We start from the raw sequence: 23,836 nt of genomic DNA, 5'->3' as shown, positions 1-23,836 counted from the left end.
TGTTTCTTTCTGGTCCTGCCCGGTTTTGTTTTTTGCTGTTTTATGTCCTAAAAAATGGGGGGAATGGTAAAGTAATAGGTGCCAATATATTACACGAAAACCTGCACACCAAAGAACTCTTGATTGGTTTGCGTGAAATGAGACTTCAGAGTGTTTGCTATGTAGGCCTAAATCTAACTTTTAAACAATCCAAGATCCAAAATGTTTGAGTGCCACAGTGAGTCATTCAAATGGATTAATATTACTTTGACAGAGCCACTGCACCTTTAATATTAAGTCCGGGATCATGAATGTGAAGGTCTGTGTCTGAGTCTGAGTCTGAGTCTGAGTCTGAGTCTGAGTCTGAGTCTGAGTCTGAGTCTGAGTCTGAGTCTGAGTCTGAGTCTGAGTCTGAGTCTGAGTCTGAGTCTGAGTCTGAGTCTGAGTCTGAGTCTGAGTCTGAGTCTGAGTCTGAGTCTGTGTCTGTGTCTGAGTCTGAGTCTGAGTCTGTGTCTGTGTCAGTGTCTGTGTCTCCCAGTGCAATGTTATGCTATTGACGTTGGTAGTTTTCATGTTTAGTGGGACATGGGGAAAATATTGATCACCGTTTTTTACATCATCAAGTGGCAGTTTGTGGAAGAATAGAATCCCTCTAGTCTACGTCATCTACACCAACTGTTCCATTCACAATTTACGCACAAGGAGGTCCTTTTCTGGCAGTGTGAACCTTAAATCAACTCAAATAAAGCTGCTGTCATACATTTTGATCTGTTTAGTTTGTGGTTTATATATTTAACGAGACAATAGACATTCACTTTAACAGGAAAGATGCGTTGTACCAGGCTCGAGCGCTAATTACTACCGTAACTGTTGATGTTATAGTTCATAACCTTTCACTCACAGCCAGTCCACATTATGGGAGCTTAAGTTTGGTTTGGTTTGAGAGGAGCGCTTGTTTTGCCCAAAGCAGCAGAGTTTCCAAATCCTGTCCTGAGTTTTGGGATCTTGCACACGCTGCACTCAAGATGTTGTTTCAGAGCTCAGAGACATGAACGTTTTAGCGGAGAAGCAGCAGTATCATGGGGAATCCTATACAGCACAAACATTTGAATACTTTACTTGGTTTTCAAAGCTTAGAATGTGGCAGACGACTTTTCTTTTCATGGATCTTGAGAGAACTTTTGAACAATATATTGATCGGAGTGACAGATCAAGGGCAGATTTACGAGCCTGTGACCAACTTGTTATGCAGTAAAGGAAATGTGGAACTATCATCTGCATCTAGATAAGCACCTGAAGCGTCCAAATCTGAATGTGGCCATGCTAAACGTTATAACATGTTGTAATGTGCTTCTTGACATAGATTTGGTTCCAAAATAAAACTGAGATATTTGACCTGATCAACATTATTATATATTCTGACCTTCTATCAAGATTTCAGGACAGTTGTGAATTTCTGAAAAAAATGGACACCGTTTTCAGAATCAGAATCAGAAAGGAATTTATAGCTATTGTCAATTAATACGATTCAAAAACTAGGAACTTGCTTTGACAATGAATAATAATAGTAGAAATATATATTGAAAAAGGGCATGCACAAAAATTAGAAATAAAATGTTTGCAAAAAAAGTTGTCCACATTTAAAGGGAGACTGGATTTGTTCAACCCTCTTCATCCCCGTGATTCGTTTTTGAACAACTTCAGCTACGGTTTTACCAACTGATGAGTCAAATTAAAACTGCAATTCAGAATAGTTTTGGCCCACATTAAACAGGCTTGAATGCTCAGAAAAGTCCTGTGTCCCCCTTCCCCCTATCACCGTCCACATCCCTGCACTTGTTTGAAAAATTAAGACAACTCTATGTGATACAAGTATGTTTTCAAAAGGTCACGTAGCCACTGTTCAAAAATAAAAACATGCAGAGAACAATCCACTGCTTGTCACTGTCACTGGGGAAATACCGCTATGAAGAGGCGGAGCTTATCAGTTCTGCAGTTTTGAACAGGAAGTAAATGGACCTGTACTATTTTATATCAATATCGCTGTTTTCAATGGACGAACTGTAAAATTATGACGTACTTGTGTCATTGCTCGATACTAAAATACCTGAAAAAACACAACACGTCTCCTTTAATGTGCAGCAAAAAGTACTGCCCATTCGGGTCAACTCGGCCGGATGAATGAGGGTCCACAAAAATCGGTCTGAGCCATAGTTATTTTAATTTTTTTGATTCAAATGTACAATTATATAAACAATAACATTGCAAGAGGCTTAATACAGTTGCAGTTACAAAATATACTTATAAAATACAATACAAAAATAAATATTCTTCACTTTACAGTTCTAATTCAACGCAAAGACTTTTGTTCTTCACAGCTTTGAGGTTAGTGCCATAATTAAGGGAATTTACATAAGAGGACAAAAGGGATTCAAATACTATACATTTTTTCAATACTAAAATACCTGAAAAAACACCTCTCCTTTAATGTGCAGCAAAAAGTACTGCCCATTCGGGTCAACTCGGCCGGATGAATGAGTCCACAAAAAACGGTCCGAGCCATAGTTTTTCATTTTAAATGTATTTAATTTTTATGTATTTATTTGTATTATTTTGTATTATTTTTTTGCCCCGAGCCATACCGCGTGCCCCCGTCTGCGTGACGTCACGGCTCCGCACTAAACAAAACAGTTTCAAATCTTTTCAAACCACCACCGCCCCACTGCGCATGCGCCGCGAGTGACGTGTCCACAAAGTGTCAGTCAGAGCAAAAGGAGGCGAGCGAGATGAGCGAAAAGTCTCCGGCAAAAACTTCTTTAAACCCGCTATTTTAGTTCTACCCGCGCTACAACTTTGGAAACCAACCGGCTCAAATCAAACGTCGTTTTCCTGCTTTTGATTCCCGTCGACGTGTTTTATGTTCGCGTGCTACTTTCCAATCACTGACCTTCGTGCTAACGCGGCGAGCTAGCGTCCGAGTCGGCGAACTCCAAACCTTTAAACACGTCGCTGGTTTGTGCGATAATAATATGTAACGATTATAAACCTTTTTTAAGACATGTTTGATTTAACGTGCACGTAGTTTTTTTTTAGGCTTTGCGTTTTTTTTAATTCGTGGCGGAGGAGGAGCAGCGTCGAGCGGGAGGAGGAGAACTCTGGGATCCGCTGCTGGAAGTTGTGTCTGGTCAGCGGGGACTGCGTTCGCACGAAGCCGAGGATGATGTCTCGAAGGCGGATAGACTGTCGTGGCGGTGCCGCTGCGAACACGGGGCTCCTGAGTGACATCCATACCCCGATCTGCTCCGAGTCGCTGGAAAGTGTGTATGAAATCACCGGGGAGCTGGGACGGTGAGTGGCAGAAAACGTGCAAGAACAGGGTTTTTAACTAGTGTTTTTGTTGTGTTTTTATGTTTTGTGGTGGACTGTGGACCGTGAAATGATGAAGTGTGCAGGTTTTTACTGTGGCTATGGTAACACGGGGCAGTTCCTGTTTGGATAACTTTATTTAAAAGCATTTTTGAAGTAATTGTGTCACCGATTTCCTCCAATAATCAAAAAAGGACTGAATAACGAAGATTTAATGAAGCTGCTATGATTTGTTTTGACAGTGACAACAATCAAAACGTAGAAAAAGTATTAATACATTTTTTTTAAAATAAATGTCTCGCTTATTTCCTCCAATAATCAAAAAAGGTCAGATTAATATGAGATTTAATATGAGATATAAGATTTAATGAAGCTACTATGATAAGTTTTGACAGTGACAACGATCAAAAAGTAATAAAAGTTTGTTTTTTTAGACTATGGGAGTAAAATACACTCAAATAGAAGTGTTTATTGCATTAGTTTAATCGTAATACTGGAATTATTGTCCATAATCTCTCTACTGATAACAAAACGTACAGAATAACCATTTAATAAAGCTACATCTATGTATTTATTAATACAACTAGCAAATCATTTCGTTGCTCAACTTCAGACTCTAAAGCCTAAAAACCTTTTTATAGCAGCGACTTCATTAAATACAAATTGTATAAATGTTTTGGATTTTCATCAATAACACTTTTTTGGTTAATATTTATCTTCTATCAGCCTTCAGTCACAATATTTCAACTTTATTTGGTTAAGAATGTACTTTAAAAATCTCAATGTGCAACAGAAATACAATAATCCGTTGACTAGTCGGCTACTAAAATAACTAATAAAATAGTTAATTGCAGGCTTGTTTGTAAGTAATTTGATTGCATTACATACATTTTGAAATATGCTGTTTGTTCTGTCAATATTGTTTAATCATTACTCACTCCTTTGTAACAGCTTTGATGCAGTGTTGCCTTTTCTTACATTTGATAAGCAGTAACGTCATAGATTAATTGATTTTTTTGATTGCTATGGGTCTCAATATAATCAGTTCTTACCTGATTAGATAAAAGTTAATAAATAAATAGATAATGTTGTAATGTTAGATGAACAGTGATTAAATTCCACAAGTTAGGCTGTTTTTTTGTTGGAAAACGAGTGGTTTAGCAGTTTTTCCCCCATTAGAATCGACTAATTTCCTCACCCAATGTCTTAAACAAGCTGGACAATAAATGTATGTAAAAATGTAGAGTTTATATTCATGTTGTGTTATCATAAACATATAAAAGTAAGTGTAAATGGATCACTGTTGGCAATAAGTTATGTGTATTAATGCAATGCAAACAAAGGACACTAAAAACTTGCAGAGATCTGTGGAAATCCTCTTTTTATTGTTGATTTATGCAGTTTTTATATTGATCTTAATGAAAACAAAAGGGCAAAGAAACGACACCTTTTGCTCGTCCTGTTTTCTCCTTGTGTTTCGCTCACATGTTGTCATTCTCTACTCGTCTGCACGCCGGCATCATTAATTCCATTTTTCCCCCCGTGACATGCCAATGCAGAGGCCGTTACATAATAGTTTATTACTTTGAAAGCCGTCGACATGTTCCTCCCTTTGTACCTGTAATCAGAACTGCCAACATAATATTACATCCAAATAATCAGCTTAGTTTACTTTCAGCCCCAGGAAATCAATATTTCAACACGACAATAAGCAGATTATAGCTAGTAGTGGAAGTCCTGTGGTGCTGAAAGAAAGAAATTAATACAAACAATAACTTACTTTATGATGGTATTTGTTTGTAGTAAAATAAAAGGTAGTTATAGACATTTTAGCTGAAATTCAAGCCTTGTTTCAATTACAATTTAGGTGCGTTGTTGGTTAATTTACCAGCTCTTTCTATAAATGATGGGAATAACAAAATGATGCTGTGTTGAAATATTTAGTTGAATATTATTACGCGTTCCACCCATCCTAATTCTTTACCGTGATGAGTTTATAAGTGCTTTTCGCAACTTTCAGAGATAGCTTTGCCGTCACAGTAGTCCTAACAACAGCTAGCATGCTAACAGAGCATTTCCTGGCTCTCGGGCTTTAAAAACTCCTACATTTAACAATACTTTCTCTAGCACTTTTCACAACACACAAAGACACTTAAAGACACTCTTTCTGATTTTAATTGTCTTAAAAACATGAATAAACAGAGCTGCAGCTGTCCAAACTATTACTCACTTTCTCACGTATTCCACACCTCCTAAATATACACCGCAACGAGTTTACAAGCTTTTCACAAACCAGTTTTGCCGTCATGCTAACACGAACTACTACTAGCACGCTAACAGCGCACTCCCTCGTTCTCTGACGTTAAAAACTCATACATTTAACAATACTTTCTTTAGCACTTTTCACAACACACAAAGACACTTAAAGGCACTCTTTTTCTGATTTTCACTGTCTTAAAAACATGAAACACAGGACTGCAGCAGTCCAAACTACCCTATTTTCTGGACTAAAAGTCGCACCAGAATATAAGTCGCACCTGTCAAAAAATGCATAATAGAGCAGAAAAAAAAAACATAAGTTGCACTGGAGTATGAAATGCAGTTGCAAGTGTGAAAATAACAAATATCACATACAAGTCGCTCTGGAGTATAAATATTTAAGCATAAGTCGCACTCCGGCCAAAATTATGAAAAAAGGTGCGACTCATAGTCCGGAAAATACGGTATTTCTCACGTATTCCACGCCTCCTAAATATTCACCGCAACGAGTTTACAAGCGCTTTTCACAAACCAGTTTTGCCGTAATGCTATCGCTAACTACTACTAGCATGCTAACAGCGCACTTCCTGGTTTTCGAATAAAACGCTCCATAATTAGACGCAGAACGCAGGCAGCGGTCTCATTTTGATCGTAAACGGCTGCTTTTGCAACATATCCGCACTGAGGCGAAACGAATGGTGCCGAAGTACGTGGAAAAAGCTCTTTAATGTATGTACTTTGATGTGTAGCGTACAGATTAGGTTTGCACAATGCATCGCCGTGAATGGGCCGTATTGATAAGCCGGTACGGGGCAGTGCAAAGTTCACGGGTTTATGAGAAAATCAGCCGTATGGAGCAGGAAATGCATCCAAATACCTTTCTGTGCAACACACCCTCCGGCGGATTACGGCTTTCAATCCACGCACTGACTGTATATAGTGCAAAGCCTGTGTCACTGCTCTGTCCGCCACTCCAAACACAAACAACCACTGTAAGGGAAACCATGCTTAAAAAGACCCCATTTTGAAATATTATACTGGCCCCTTTGATGAATTCAGGAGCTAATCTTTCAACTTTGAGCTTGGTAGTTAAATGGTTTTGCTGTTCTACTTTATTTACAAAAAAACGACAGCTTTATTAGTTCAAATATTCTACCAATTATTTAACACAACAGGGGTTTACAGGGGTTTTGCATGATCAAAAATGTATGAGAACAGGGAAAAAGCTGAAAATTACAATAAAAATGCGACATACAGGTAACTGAATGTCAAAAATGTTCATCATGTGCTAAAGAAGATAACGTTTGTAGGTTAAAGTGCAGCTTTTCACGTTACTCCGCTTCTCGTAGCAACTGTTTATTTTTTGTTTTTTCTGGAAAGACTGCTGCACAATTTTAAAGTCGTGGGTTGTGGTTCTTCTGGGGTCGCTCTTGAGAGTCACTTCTATTTCAAAATAAAGTCGATTTATTGCTTTTTGGCCGCTCTATTTCATATGTATAGACGTTAAGACGGGTGCGTGGGATGAGTGGGAACAACTCGATAAACTGCGAGCAAGAAGGAGGCGCCCGCACTATTAATCCTTGCAAAAATGTACTTTACGTAGAGTCAAAGATGAAAGAAACGCAACCCGTCAAATGTTTTAATTATGTAATATGTTTGAAAAATATTAGAGCTCTTACAGTGGCAACACAACGTTCTTTAGTTGCTTGTTTTGGGCTTCTTTTTGTGAGGTTTTGGGGCCAGTTCAAAGCTAAATCAAGTGCCATACAGTGTTATACGGTTGTTTGGTCTCCGGGCTTGTCACCGCCGCGGCCAACTCTCGTACAGACTTATTTGTGGACAGTTGCAAATGGGGCCTTTGTGCCTGTAAATGTCTTCAAGTCTTGCACAAACATGAATGGACCGTACAATTGACTACAAACGTGCAGGAATATCACTTAAGCTAACACAACTAGACGTTTCTGGGGTTTTCTTTCCTTCTAATTTTGCATATCTCCAGAACGACACATGCTATATTATCATAATTGTATTCCTTTTTTTTTACACATTTGCCACATCTAGTTGCTGAACAGAAGGGCCTCCAGTATAAACGGTGACAGAAAGATTGTGTGACCGATTCAGTTTCAAGAGATACATTGTAGAAAAAAGTTATTTACAATGCATATAGTTGTTTTACTCTCCTGTTGAAGTCTTTGTTCAAGTGTTTACTGTTCAAACCCGACTCTCCCTCAGTCCCCTCGGACCTGGGCGTAAACAATAGACTGTGACCTGCAACGCATTAGCTCATAGGTTACATTAGACGTTTGTAATCCCGGCGTCTCTGAATGAGACACGGACGCGGCACAACGGCGGCTCTGTGCGGTCTCCGGGGATCGTGAAGTAACCCCGTGATCGTCCGCGACGACCGCCGTGATGTGACCGTACGCGTTCCGATGGTTTCGGAACACGAGGAAGGAAGTGCGCGCTCGTGTCGAAACGCTTGAAAGAAGAAGTAGTGACATTAAGCCTCCAAAGTGTGAGAATATTTGTAAAAACATATTCTCACATGGCCCTGCGACGAGTTGGCCAATGTCCAGGGTGTACCCCGCCTAAGGCCCGAAGTCACTGGGATCGGCTCCAGTCACCCGCCCGTGACCCTCAAAAGGGAACAAGCGGTAGAAAATGGATGTATGGATGGATGACTCAATATTTGCCAAAAAAGTAGCCACTTGCCAAACGTGTAAGAGCAGCGTATTTCTGACTTCATGTGTGACGGCCGTTCCCCAGTTACAATATAACCGCTGTCGGTTAATAAGTCAAAATTAGCTATGGAGTTCTCAAATCTGGTTAAAAAGAGTTTTGTTGATCTTGTATATTTTCGATGTGTGTGAGAAATGTCCCTTTTGGCTTCATTACTTTGAGTCTTAAAGGAATAATAGAGGATTTTTCGCCGTGTTGAGAACTCAAGCGACTGTTAGTCCCTTTTCTTTTTAATTGCGCATGTGCACACTGACCCCCCACCCTCCTGTTGTTTCCAAGAGGCCGCCTCCCATCAAACCTCGTGCGGAAGCACCAACAGCCCCGCTGCTGCACGTGCATTTGTTTATTAGCGCAACATCTCTGGTCTCCACAGATTTCCGTCTCTTCTGAGCTCAAACACAGTCTTTCTCTTTCGTCGTTTTGTACTGTACACTGAAGGAACTCTATAAACACACACCGGCATATCAACCACGAATGCGCAGCCAGGGAAACGTGCTGCTATCCTGGGAAGGAGGCTGAAGGTGTGCAGTAGCACGCAGGGAATGATTGTGGAAGAACTACTCGGCTGTCCACGCCACGAGGAAATGAGACTGCGATTGCGTGCCAAAAATCCTCTATTATTCCTTTGCTGATTGGCAGGTCTTACTACACACTTTTGAAGGAAATGGTGATTTTGTAGCTTATGGCTGCAACATAATCAGAAAAGGTTTATTGCCAATGAACAGAATTCACGAACATAGGACCTTGCTTTGGTGATTTGGTGCAACATAAAACAATGAACAATGATAAAGAAACATGTATAAAGTCAAAAAGGGCATGCATTAAAGAAAAACTAAATCTGCTATAGGATAAAAAAAAATAGCCTTACCACGTACACAACAATTACAACAATTAATAAACTAATTGCGATGATAAAAACGACAAACAAACTCGTATTTAGTTGTCTTGACGATACAGAACACGTGCCAAATGACCTGTTGTAACAAAGGCCGTGGCATTTTCAAATCAAAATGTACAAAAACAATAACTTTTATGTATTTGTGTATTTAAAATTCTCATATCGTCTAAATTACAATTACTGAGTGATGCGTTGACTAAATCTATTGTTAGTTGCAGCGCAAATGTTGTAGCTAGTCATTTAAAGCTGCACCGTATAACTTTTCTGATGTTGCTGCGCGCTTGGAACGTTCCAGTGTGTGGCATTTATGTCTTAAAAACCTCAGCAGATCTGAACTTTTGACCTGTCGATGGGCTCACCTGCTCGTCTCCGCGGCGATGTGGATGCAGCGTGTTTACAGCCTCGTCCGTTCCGTCTCCTTGTTTACGTGTTGTTGTGTCCGTTGCGTGCGAACAGACGCTCAGATAAACTATTCTCTCTAATGTATCGTAAACATGCGTCTCGTTCGGGCGGATTGTCGACTTTCAGGTTTTTCACTTTGTGCAAATTTTGACACTTTAATCTGGAGAGGCTCGGTTCAGGCGGTTCCCATGACGCCGACTATTATTCCGTCAAAACAAACAGCAGCAGCAGCATAATCTGATAGGAATGTCGCCATATCAAGTGTCTATGAAAAACCTGTCCATTGTTTGTGATGTTGAAGTAATATTCCTCGATAATGGACGTGAAGTCATGTTTTGAGCGTGTGAATGCTCTGAATTTAGTTTTATTTTATTAAACTGTAGCGCTCTTCTTTTCCGTCATGACTTTTAAGACGATATCGGGACTTTACAGACTCTAAAACACATGCCATTTTATTTTATTTTTTCATCACCAAAGAAGGTGGCATTATTAAACTAAAAGGGCAAAAAAAATATGAAAAACCTTTTGGATTTTTATCAATATTTCAGTTTATTTATTTTATATAGATATTTTCTGTCTACAAATCTTCAGTCAGCATATTTTTTTAACTAATAATCTTGTTAAAAACTAATAAAATAAATCTCCATGCTTTATTATGTATTATTCTCATTATCATGACAGAAAGTTCACCAAAATGTGATTTAATACTAATATTCTGGACTGTTTATGCCCATGTTTACAGTTGTTTACATTAGCAACCAGATAAGGGAGGCCCATAATGACAAAGATGAATATCTCAATTGAAGTATTACGATAACAAAAGTCATGCAGTATTACGTCAGTCCAACAGAAGTGTGTTAAAGTGCAGAAACACCGCCCTTTGAAAGTTTTTATCAGTTCTAAAACTATATACTTTATTCAAATTAGACATATCTTCAAAACAACACTCAATATTATCTACATTTCAATATATTGCCCACCTCTACAACGTGAACGCATGTGGAATCGGAGACTGAACGTGGAGTACACGGACCGTCCCCTGCAGCCGCTGCCCCGTGTGACCCACTTTGGCCCCTTCCCCCTCAGAGGGAATCCTGTCATATGTGGGACATGGCTTTGTTCATGCCACACTGAAAACAAATACAGTGAAATGCAGCAAAATGCACATGAAATACAGTGAAATGCACATGAAATGCAGCTAAATACAGCGAAATATGGCGAAATACAGCGGCAGCAGAGCACAAATAACAGCCCCAGAACCAATATATGTAAATAATAAAACATAAATAGTCAGAGCTAGTTGTGTTGGAGGAATTATGAGTGGCTTCATCAGCAGTGACGCTTTCAGCTCTTCATATGCAACAGAGATCCACCTCCACTTGAGTCCGGAAGCAATTTTCACTGAGACTTTCTGAAAAAAGTTAAATAAATTATATTAAAAGTTTGAAAGCTAGCTCTCGGGTAATCAACAATGTGGTAACTAATAACCAACTAATGACCACCTGAATCATTTCCTTTTGACTGAAAACGTGTTATAGACATTAGTTAGCACAGCATGGGAGAAACTAATGAAATAAATGAACTTCCAGATCCTCGGCGGGATTCGAAGTGAGCGTGGCTGTTGAGCTTACATGACTTATTTGCATAAACCAGCATAGTAAAATGTATTAAAGAGTAGGGTTTTGCATTTAAAGTTTGTTTATTTTAATTTATTACGTCAAATGTGCCCATTTTAGAATAATTAAGAAAAACGCATTTTCCAAATTAGACAGTAGTACTTTATCCATACGTGTATTGCATTGTATATTGAAAAACGTTCCTAATATTATATCGATTTAGCGTAAGGTTTATATATTTGTAATAAATCACAAGAGTTCCACCTTTTTAATTCCTTTCATATAATACACTTTTTTGGGTATTAAAGCCACTAACTTAATCTACAAATCAGAAAAGCACTAATTAGAGACTCAATATAGTTACTTATTTTTGTTAATCATGACCACAATCACCTGCCATGTTTTTGTCCAGCTTGTTTTTAGACTATGGGGACAAAAAATAAACTATGGGGAGCCACCGAAGTCTCAGAGAAACACTGATCCGTATGGTTAGAGGTTTAATTGTTGGCGTGACACTATTTTGACACTAACGATTGGAGTTTTTTGACCAGAATCTACCATATATGCACACCGTTGTATCCGAGAGGAAATATAACTTGCGTATATAGCCGATCGATTCCCTCTTTTTCTTTCTTAAATGGACCGTTCCGTCTTGTCCAGGGGGAAGTTTGCGGTGGTGAAGCGCTGCGTGGAGAAAGCGTCGGGCAAAGCGTTCGCCGCCAAGTTCCTGAAGAAGAGGAGACGAGGGCGCGACTGCCGAGCGGAAGTGGTCCACGAGATGGCCGTCCTGGAGATGACCCGGAACAACGCCCGGGTGGTCAACCTGCACGGAGCCTACGAGACCGACCACGACATCGTCCTCCTGCTGGAGTAGTGAGTACAGAACGACACAGATTAAGAGTTTTTAAAGAGTTTTATTGCTTATTTTAGAGAAAGTAAGTAGATTTATGCAATGCTGTTGGCGTTTTCACTGTTTTAATTATGTGTATTTCATAAACAGAAATGAAATACAGCTGTAGAAATGTATTTGTTTTAAAGCGGCGCTACATCCTTGAATAGGGATGTGGCAGTAACTGAAATATTGTGATGTATATAAAACTGCGAGCTCCGGCAGCTAACGAAACCGAGGGAACTACATAGACCATGATCCTTTGCTCCATTTTAGTGCAGACTTATTTTATATTTTAAGTCTTTGAGATATGATTCGTGCCAAAAGCTTGTCGAAGTAACAAGTATCATATCTACAATTCTGTTTGCGTCGACACAATATCGCAATAAATATCGTGCCGTGGATTGAATATCGTGTTAAAGATTGTGCCCTGAAATGAATATTGTGATAAATATCGTGCCTTGGATCACATATCATGTTAAAGACCCTGCCGTGAAACGAATATTGTGATAAATATCGTGCCTTGGATCAAATATCATGTTAAAGACCCTGCCGTGAAATGAATATTGTGATAAATATCGTGCCTTGGATCAAATATCATGTTAAAGACCCTGCCGTGAAATGAATATTGTGATAAATATCGTGCCTTGGATCAAATATCATGTTAAAGACCCTGCCGTGAAATGAATATTGTGATAAATATCGTGCCTTGGATCAAATATCATGTTAAAGACTCTGCCGTGAAATGAATATTGTGATAAATATCGTGCCTTGGATCGAATATTGTGATGAAGACCCTGCCGTGAAATGAATATAACTTTAGATATCATGTCGTGAAATGAATCTCGTGATAAATATCGTGCCGTAAAATTAATATCGTGATAAATATCGTGCGGTGTATCGAATATCGTGAGAAATGTCTTACCGTGAGATTTTTTATTTGGTTACATCCCTACTAGATATGGTTTATCAAAAACAGAATGTCAAAAAAAGAATAAACCATTTCTGATTTTGATCAATAATACACTTTATTTGTCAATATTCTCTATCTAGAAGCCTTCAGTCAACATATTTACACTTTTATTCGTTTAATAATGTAGTTTAACAAGTCTCAATGTACAATGGAATGAATAGTTGACCAAAATAAAATAAAATATAATAAATAATACAATAAAATGGCACGTGAGAGCGCAAATATTTATTTTACACATGGCTGAAATACATCTTACAATTATTAACACAGATCTGTAAATGTATCACAGTTTAAAGTGTTAATTTGAGCACATACAGTTAAAACGGTACTCGACATGTTTTATTAACCGAGCACGATTGCAGTGTCATTTCTCAAAGGTGCGAAGTGTAAAGGGCTCACACGGCACTCTTATCTGGACAAACCTTTTACATTTGTCCCGTGACTTTTTCTTCAAATATGAAAGTCCAAAGTCCTGTTTGCTTTTTGGAGTCGAAACAGAAACTTTACCTGGAACTTTCCGATCGCATTCGTCTGAACTGTATTTGACCCTTTTTGCGAGTCTTTGTGTTTTTACGCCGTCGTCCTCGTCCGACACGTAATTCATCACCTCTTTGAATTGACAATTGAAACACGCTGAAAGACGGGACTTTCAATACGTCAATACGCTGTTATTATTCATTTGTGATAGACGTGTTTTGTGCTTTGTTGCGCCGATGTTTTCTTTAATCAATTGTAATAAAAAAAACAAACACTATCCAGTCCTACAAAAATATTACGACTCGACAATGACTTTGTAATATTTTCTGATCCATTTCAAACTTGTGAAATCGGTAGCTTCGGAAATCGCAGCGTGAAAACATGTTTGTCAATCTCATAAAAATGGAAAGAAATCCAGTTGCGGGCGTGCCGGGTCTGGTGATGTTCCGCAGTGTGGCTTTAAACGCGCACGTCTGTTCAGTCACAGGCGGTTTAAGGATTTTGGTCGAGGCTAAAAAGAAAACGGTTACGACATTCTTTCCGTGAGGGGAGTCGCCGGAGACAGATGGGATTCTTGTCTCCATGGAGATTGTAAGTGAAATGCCATGCTCTGGGACATGCCTGGCAAAGCAATAACAGACGAGAACGTGCTCCTCACCACCAACGAAAAAACCACACTGTAGACGTTAAATAGAGAAAGACATTTTAATAAAAGCAGCTATGAATACAGATAGACCCATGTACTGTCTGTATATCGATGTACTGTCTGTATATCGATGTACTGTCTGTATATCGATGTACTGTCTGTATATCGACCTACTGTCTGTATATCGACCTACTGTCTGTATATCGATGTACTGTCTGTATATCGCTGTACTGTCTGTATATCGACCTACTGTCTGTATATCGACGTACTGTCTGTATATCGCTGTACTGTCTGTATATCGACCTACTGTCTGTATATCGACGTACTGTCTGTATATCGACGTACTGTCTGTATATCGATGTACTGTCTGTATATCGACGTACTGTCTGTATATCGATGTACTGTCTGTATATCGATGTACTGTCTGTATATCGCTGTACTGTCTGTATATCGATGTACTGTCTGTATATCGATGTACTGTCTGTATATCGACCTACTGTCTGTATATCGACCTACTGTCTGTATATCGACCTACTGTCTGTATATCGACCTACTGTCTGTATATCGACGTACTGTCTGTATATCGACGTACTGTCTGTATATCGATGTACTGTCTGTATATCGACGTACTGTCTGTATATCGACGTACTGTCTGTATATCGATGTACTGTCTGTATATCGATGTACTGTCTGTATATCGATGTACTGTATGTACTGTATGTATACCGATGTACTGTCTGTATACCGATGTACTGTCTGTATACCGATGTACTGTCTGTATACCGATGTACTGTCTGTATATCGCTGTACTGTCTGTATATCGATGTATAAGGCCGATATTTGCACTTTTAGTTTGGAATTTACTCTCAAACTGAAATTTTAATGTGCGACACAATGTGACTACACCGCTTTCTTACAGTAAAACAGTTCGTGGATGAGTTTGTAGCAAATTAACTATGTTTAGAATTTTTATCACTTTTTCCCAAATTGCAATCGGCCATGATAGAAAAAACACATTAGTCGATCTGTAGCACGATCAAGCCTAGATAGATATTTATTACTTATCAATTTGTACCTTAACGTTATGTAGAAGTGCTGTGTATCATTTCTCTCTCGGACCATAATGTCATGATATAATGTTGTAAAAGGCTCACTTTTGACAGGTTTTTATGTTTTATTGTTTTGTATAAAATAAAAAAAAACACTTTAGTATAAATTATAGTTTTACATGAGTATTTGTAAGTATTTGTGGAGAAAAGTTGAAAAATCTGTCACACCAGAGACACTCATTCCATCCAAAGGTTATGCACAATTTACACAAAAGAAACACATATTCTGATTTATTCAACAAAATAAATGATGCCATCGATTACAAACAGGAAGTACAACTATAAATCTACAAAATTAGCTATACTTGGATAAAATGTGTATAATTTTTAGAGCCATTTAAAATATGTTTATCTTCAATGAGTCGTACAAACGGTCAGGCACTTACATTTTAAACTGAAAATATTCTTAAAGCGACGTATGACTTTTCTAATTTTGACTTTATTTGGTGTATTTATACCTGTTGTACATATAAATTATACTTTATACCAATCGAGTAGGTATTTGTGGAGAAAATTTTGAAAAATCTGTAGAAAATGACAGGAAGTGACATCACACTTCGAACACTCATTCCAGTCAAAATGTCTGACTCTCTAAACATGAATTCAACAAAATACAATATATAACAATAAAGTCGATCTAATTTGTCAAAATAAGAAAAATTGTGACATTAGATGAGTTTTTAAAAAAGCCCAATGTTTGCTGGGTTATTTCCTAGTGTGACGTCATCAATTACAAACAGGAAGTGAAACTGTAAACTTAAAAAATGTGCTCCTCTATGATCATTTTTTAATCAAAATTCAAAATATATTTATCTTAACTGCATTTTAGTTCAGTGAGTTGTCCCACCTGTAGGAGTTAACCTTTTAATCCTGATTTATTTTTGCCAGTAACCAAAGTAACACCGGTTATTGCGACAGTTCGTGCTTTGCAAACACGAATAACCAGAAATGTATTAAAAGAGGGGCTCATGTGGGCAGCTCTGTTTAGTTACTGATGAGCCATGAGTGAGTAACCAGGAAGCCAACGACTCACACTCAATGAAGATATGCCACAACCTGCTATTAAAATGACTAATATGCAAAACATTACCCGATGAAACCACAATAAACTTCACCGCGTGGAAAATGTTGAGATGTTGTAGCAGTTGAAGTTTGCTGGTCTGACTTATGTTTTCATTATTTTACTGGTTAGAAATAGTTAAAAACGAGTCAGTTGTAGCTTTAGTTTGCCACCAATTCTTTCATTTGTTTGATAAGGTTTGTAAAGATTGTTTCACAAAGATGTGTAGAAACTGTAAAAATTAACAATATATACTGTATTTTCCGGAGTATAAGTCGCACCAGCCAAAAAATGCAGAATAGAGAAGGAAAATGAAATGTATGAAATGCGGTTGCAAGTGTGACAATAACAATATCACATATAATTAGCGAAGTATATAAGTATAAATATAAGTATAAGTCTCACCCCGGCCAAATCTATAAAAAAAAGGTGCAGCTTATTGTCCGGAAAATATGGCACTGATTATTTCAGTGGTCGACTTGCCAGCAATAATTATTTTCTGATTTATACAATTATTTCTAAAGGACATGAAGGTTTTTTAATTACCGTATTTTCCGGACTATAAGTTGCACCTTTTTTCATAGTTTTAGCGACTTACACTACATTTTTATTCGGAATATTTACGTTTAAAGTGTGTTGTTGATTAAAAGTAGTTTTCTTTTTTGCCATTTTCAATCAAAAATGCCGCTTTCTTTGTTGTATAAGGTTCTTTGGCATGCGTTTTAGAGTCTGTATAGTCAAAATACCACTACTATTATTTCAATATTAGACTTTTATTGCAGTTATTACGTCAAATTGTCAAAACTTTCCTTTTTTAACGTTGTTTCTCGGAGCAAATACGGTAGCTGCGTGTGCGTTCGCTCGGCTTGTTCTAACCACTCGCCGTCCTCTCGTCTTTCTCTCGTCTCCAGCGCCGCCGGAGGAGAGATCTTCGACCACTGTATTTCCGACGAGCTGCTCCCGGAGGCTCAGATCACGCGGCTGATCCGACAGACGCTGGAGGGAGTTCACTACCTCCACCAGAGCAGCCTCGTCCACCTCGACCTCAAGGTACAGACACGGGAACGGGGAAAAAACGTGTTTCGGGATGAACTCTGTCACTCCTCTCGCTCTGATGTTGAACCGTGACAGAGAAACACTGGGACGAGATGGTCACGGGCCGTTTTAACGCAACAAATGTGGTTTAAAGTGCCCATGACGGGATTTTACGATGTATGTATTTATTTACTGTACTGTATTTATACCTGTTGCACATGTTAATGGTAGTTTTTTTATTCAAATCAAGCAGGTATTTGTGGAGAAAACGTTGACAAATCTATGAAAAATGACAGGAAGTGACATCACACCAGGGATTTTCCAGTCATTCAAGTTTATGCACAATTTACACAAAAGAAACAACTTTTTGGATTTTCTAAATAAGAATTCAACAAAATAAAGTCGCTCTCATATATTCTTATTTGTCAAATAAAAATAGTTGTGACATTAGAGGAGTCTGGGTAATTTCCGTGTGAATTACAAACTGGAAGTGAAATTATAAACTCATAAAAATAGCTATTCTGTGATAACATTTTTATAATTTTTTTTAGCAAAATTCAAAATGTATTCATCTCGATTGCATTTTAGTTCAATGAGTCTAAAATGTGTAATAATACATGTACATAATGTGAATATTTTTGTTATTTTTAGCCTTATAAGCAGCCGTAGAGAGTCACTTTAATGGCTGATTAAAGTTTCAATCTGCTTTTTAGTTTTGCAGCTCGTGCCTATTTAACAACACTGAGAGATTTTTACCGGGATTATCCAGCTTTAGTTGAAATATTACGGTTTATTGTGATACTTTCTTTTGCCATATATTGACTAAATGTGTTATCGCGACCGCTCTAGCAACACCTTTTACATCTTTATATCTAAATAAAAAAAATTGCACCGGACGCTGTTTATGAATAATATCGACTCAACATAATGGTTTTGTATCGTACATTATTATGTATTAATATTGGACAATAGACGGTAGGAGGAAAGTATGAGCTCCCACGTTCAGAGTAATTGCAGTCCACGGTGATTATAGTGTATCAAACGTTTTATGAACCCGTAATGGATTGTTGTAAATTATACTGTTTATATGAATGACTCAGAGCTGCTCTTACCAACATGTCTGTGTAATTTTCCACCACTAAAGCAGCTTAAATACGCCCTCAACGTATCCACAGTGAACACATCATCACATAAAGACAAGTGTAATGTTATAAACTACTTCTTCGGAAATCCTGTTTATGGAGTGCGTTTATCACTCAAGAAATGAGAAATAAAACGATACAAATGAGATCTAAAGCTTAATCTAAAAGTGTTTAAATTAAAGTGTAATAGATTAAAAGGTTGGTTGCTTCAAGGTAGGGCATCTGGCATAAACCACGTGAAAAAATACGTTATAAAACAAAAATAAAAAAAAGTATGGATGTGTAATCAATTTAATTTGAATGGAAATTTGGATTAATTTTAGTTGTTTATTAAAAGTTAGTTTTTTTGCTTAGGTCATATAAGCAATATATCAAAATGTAGATACTATTGTGATTGTGTTGTTTTGAAGGGTTGTGGTTCAATTGAATCATTTAGACTAAAAAATGATTCAAAAAGAGCTGATTAAAAAGGAAAAAATTAAAAGTGATGTTGCAAACTTTCAAATAAGGTGATATTCCTGCACTTTTGTGATTCAATTTGACAAACATTCCACATTTGTCTGATTATTGGACCTCAACTAATACATTTAACCTGTTACCACCCACCTATTTTCGCCCTGTGCACAATGGTTGGACATACCCAAATGGCATTGCTTATTACAAGAGGATCTTATGTTCCACATGCAAGTGTGATGCATCATTAGAAAGCTTAGGCCTTCTAGTTTCTGCAGATGTGCACATGAACACTGTCAGGGCTTCAGAACTTACACTACAGAGGCCCAAACATAAACAAAACATCCTTTTTTAGTCTCGCCTGAATATTGTCAATTTGTACTGGTTCTGAGCATGACATACTTCATTGTGTGCATATGCTGTTCACTGTACATGATGTTTATCTTGTTGACAACAACTGTGTAAAGTTTCAGAGCTCTAGGAACAGGCATTTTGGTGCTGTTGACCTTTTTGTATCAAAAAGTATATTCGGAACAAGTGATCCAAATATGTGCCAACTGTGCCAAACTGTTTTATTACAATTTTAGCTCCTCTATGATCATAAAACATACATTTTGATGTTTTGTAGGCCACTAATAGCAATTATAACCGCTAAAAAAAAAATATGTGAAAATGTGTAAATATGAGTTTACCCATGAATTTCCCATATAGAGGTTAAAAAAAAAAATATATATAATATTTTTATTTTATTTTTGTATTGGTATAATAATACATATATCTAACAAAATGCACGTCCAAAAGGCTAATAAACTCAGAAAACGTTATGCGCAAAATCCTGCCGAGAAATCTGGCTCTTTACAGCCTTCCCGGAGCCTTACGCACGAGAACAGGGAGAATTCTGTGTAAATAAACCCTTTGTCCCGCCTATCAGGAAAAAGGTCTCCTTATTGGCTAGAATAATATGTCACTCAAAGTCTCCTGCGTGCCTGTTAGCAGAAGCTAAGGGCTAAAAACAAAGATGGACGCGCGCTTCGGAAGCGCCGCATTTTTTTCCTCCGGAGGCTGTAGCAAACAAACCCGGTGACAGAAAAATTCGTGGATGGTCTCATTCTGTAGGAAACAGTCTAAGGAAGAGATCGATGTCAAACACTATCGTATAAGTCAAACAGGTCATTTGTTATGGACGGAGAAATGCGCCGGACAAGCGCATTCTCGTCCGGCGAGAAACGAAGAAAAGTTTGTTTACTTGACAATATCTCGAACTCGGATAACTTCAGGAAAAATACAAGTGGATATTGTTTTTCAATGATTCCTTACGGACAGACTGAGTACAAGGATGTACAGAATTAAAGCCGTTTCGTCCGTCATAAACAGCAAACAGGTAGGACATGCGTTTGTAAAAGTTGAGACTTTCTCACAAACTATTGGCAATTGCTTCTTGGGGCAAATTATTCAATGTAAATCAATGACATATTCGTTTTGTTGAGAAAATAAGCTTTAAAATGATGTATGGCTTGCTGGTATTGACCACGGAAATAAAAGTGATGATGTAAGAGAATATTTGAGATATAGAAAATGCTCGCCGGCGGACAGGTGGGTGGTAACAGACATGTTTTAACACATTTCTTGTTGCATTGACATAGCATCACCTGACTTTTGTTAACATGACACTCAGACATATAATAATAAAGACGTATGTAACATGATCGTTGTTATAACTGACTGTTTGTGTAAAGCTTCATGCACTCGGTCTGCTCCTCTTCCTCAGCCTCAGAACATCCTCCTGACCAGCCTCACTCCCATGGGCGACATTAAAATCGTGGACTTCGGTTTGGCTCGGCGTCTGGGCGCGGTCGGAGAGCTCAGGGAGATCCTGGGCACACCTGAATACGTGGGTAAGGACCGTAAACACACAGACTCTGAGCCTGCGGGGGAAAGAGCATGAGAGAAAAACCACAAAAACATGTACAAAGTCTGTTTCCAACCGAGTCGAGCTGGGACTGTTAGTGCGGAGAAGACATTTGGGATAGACATAATTCTGTGTGTTGCTAAGCAGTGGTGTCCAGTCTTTTGGTTTTTTCACATAATGCTGGCGTGGCACTGTTATTTGTTTGTGTTTTTTTTTGTATTTATGGTCTTTTTTTTTCCGTCCATATTCGTCCATTTGATTTGGGGGAGTTTGGAGTGGCAGTTTGGAATTAAAACTTTTCATTATTGCGCTTATTTAATTTGTTTTTATTGCTTAAACATCATATATTCTTTTTAGAGCGGTAATGATCCAGCTTTAACAGGGCCGTGTGTGATTAATAAAACTGTTTCCTTGTGTTGATCGCTCAATGTCACGTGACTGCATATTTTATTCGTTTATTCAGGCTTCATTAAAATAATTGACATACTCGTTGTTATATTGGCCCCGTTATCTCAGTGATTACACATTAAACTTAAAAATTAGGCAAAGCGAGAATATCAAAACCTTTTTATTTATTGAATTCAATCATCTTATTTAACGCCGACACGTCGTTTGGAACGGTTTTAGCGCTTTAGCTTTCCTCCTCTGCAAATAACGACACGGCAAACCAAACCACAGAGTAAACTTGTCCATGCGTCCGTTAGCGCCGCACTTCCTGCTTCGCGAACGATAAAACGCTCAACAATTCGACGCAGACTGCGCACAGCGGCATCATTTTCACCCTAAGAGCTGTTTTTCCTGTACTTCTGTTCTGAGGCGCGACGGATTTTGACTTTTTACGTGAAACAAATCGGGTACAGCCCCTTTATGGTCCATGGAAATGAAAATTTTATCTTGTTTATGTTCAGGGAGTTCATATTTAAAGCGATATTTACTTGTTTATAAGAAGACAAACCAGAAACGAGGTTGATAAATGTCCTAAAAAGTGACTGTTGCATGGGAGATGTTTCATTTTCCCTTAGTATTCTCCAACTGTTTAATGTACTTTGTCTCACACTTTCTACTTTGCCTTCAGCACCTGAGATCTTGAACTATGAGCCCATCACCACGGCAACAGACTTATGGTGAGTCAGACCTCAACTCCAAACTCTTTCGCCCTCCACCGCCGTCACCCGTTCACGTTTCGCCGTGCGTTTTTTCAGGAGCGTCGGCGTGATTGCGTACATGCTGGTGACCGGGGAGAGTCCGTTCGTGGGCGACGACAAGCAGGAGACGTACCTGAACGTGTCCCAGGTCAACGTGGACTACAGCCGCGACGCCTTCTCCCGAGTCAGCGAGCTCGCCGTGGACTTCATCAGGAAGCTGCTCGTCAAGGCCCCGGAGTGAGTCGAGAAACGCGGCCGAAACGCGAGCCAAAAGTGTCAAAAACCCCTGTAAAAACGCATCAAAACGGCCGATTAAATTGTTCAGTCACTCCCTAGAAATCCTTAAATTCCTAATTAAAAAACCACCATCGACCTATTAATTTAAGGCGTACAGCTCTTAAATCCAAGCCAATAAAAATAGATTTGTTTTGGAAAAGTCACAGGAAGTCGGTCACAATATACCACTAAAGAAGGACAATTTTAGCCTTTAGTTCAGGGTTAAAACCACTGCTGCAGGTCATTTTGTGAGGATATAAAACACAAAGAGGCTGGTAAAAAGTGTAGAATAATGGCTAATTATGTCAATTAAACAAAGTCCGTTTTTGGAGTGTTGTTCTGATCCAGGGTGTGCACGGCCTCTTAAAAAGTATTAGAAGTTTATATTGTATTTTAGCGGAAATTAAAGCCATTAGATTAATGTCTTAATCACAATCTTATGGGTTTCACTGTCTATAGAAGTATTTTTTTTGTTTCTTTGAGCTTACCTACATTGCATTTTAGTTCAATTATTGTGGCTAGTTTTCCTTTCGTGACCGATAAGGGCTTTTATCATGAAGCACAACCCTAACCCTAACCCTAATTTTGCTTCTAAAATCATCACAATTATAATTTTTTGGTTCGCACGATTATACTGTGACCTGAATATCGATTAACCGCATAATCTTAGCAGTTATTGATGACAGTAATACTCGAAAATTATCTTTTTAAGTGTTAAATACTTACGAAAGAGGAGAAAAAAAAGTGTGTTTATTATTCTTTTTTGCCCTAACTCGTCCTCAGAGATCGTCCCAGCGCCGCCGAGTGCATGAGCCACCCCTGGTTATGGCAGCAGCACCTCTCCGTGACCCCCGACCCCTGCTGCGCCCCGCGGCCCGTCCGAGAGCGCAGCTGCGGCACCAAGTGGGCCGTCCCGCCCGAGGACACCGAAGACAAGGAGAACATGCTGGACTCGCCTCACTGTCACGCCAAAAAGTTCAGGTTGGAAGAGGACGGGGACTTTTGAGACGAGGAGAAGTCAGCGCGTCTCCGTCGAGATGATGATGATGATTATTATTATTATTATTAAGACTGTACAAACCGGCAGCCCCACCGCTCGCATTCACTATAATCTACTATAAGCTCGGCATTTTCAGCCAAAGATACGACACGTGAGAGGCATTTCTGATTCAGAGGTAGTCAAGTGTTTTGTAAATGAGAGTCTTAAAACGATATGCGACGGGTTGCGTTCACGTGACGATGAAACATTTGAGAATCAAACCCTACATTTTAGAACCGAGCTGGAGGTCTCGATGGTAGATTTGATGTTTAACGGTCAGATTTGTCAGATTTTTTTTGACCCTGTTTATGGTTCAAAGTCGGCCCATAACCCATTATTCAACTCCAATGACGTGATTGTTGTCATTTGAAAGGACTTTAAGCAGTTATGAGCCAGTCTAATCACAGATAATGATGAAGATTTT

General features: G+C 38.5%; 1 protein-coding gene across 1 annotated transcript; it reads left to right on the top strand.

Annotated features, from left to right (window-relative positions):
• The first annotated feature begins 3,133 nt into the window (after positions 1-3,133).
• On the top strand, positions 3,134-23,426 carry stk17b (serine/threonine kinase 17b (apoptosis-inducing)). Its single transcript, XM_072440176.1, has 7 exons — positions 3,134-3,327; positions 11,920-12,132; positions 17,325-17,463; positions 20,812-20,938; positions 22,028-22,076; positions 22,155-22,334; positions 23,157-23,426. The coding sequence occupies exons 1-7, from the start codon at positions 3,197-3,199 to the stop codon at positions 23,377-23,379; spliced, it is 1,062 nt and encodes a 353-aa protein (XP_072296277.1). The 5' UTR covers positions 3,134-3,196; the 3' UTR covers positions 23,380-23,426.
• Positions 23,427-23,836: the final 410 nt, after the last annotated feature.

The sequence above is a fragment of the Eucyclogobius newberryi genome, unplaced genomic scaffold, assembly GCF_026437365.1.
Source record: "Eucyclogobius newberryi isolate DKJ021-1_F unplaced genomic scaffold, fEucNew1.0.hap1 SCAF_112, whole genome shotgun sequence".
Lineage (NCBI taxonomy): Eukaryota > Metazoa > Chordata > Actinopteri > Gobiiformes > Gobiidae > Eucyclogobius > Eucyclogobius newberryi.
The sequence above is the reverse complement of the archived record's forward strand: the minus strand, read 5'-3'. Positions and strand labels throughout refer to the sequence as shown.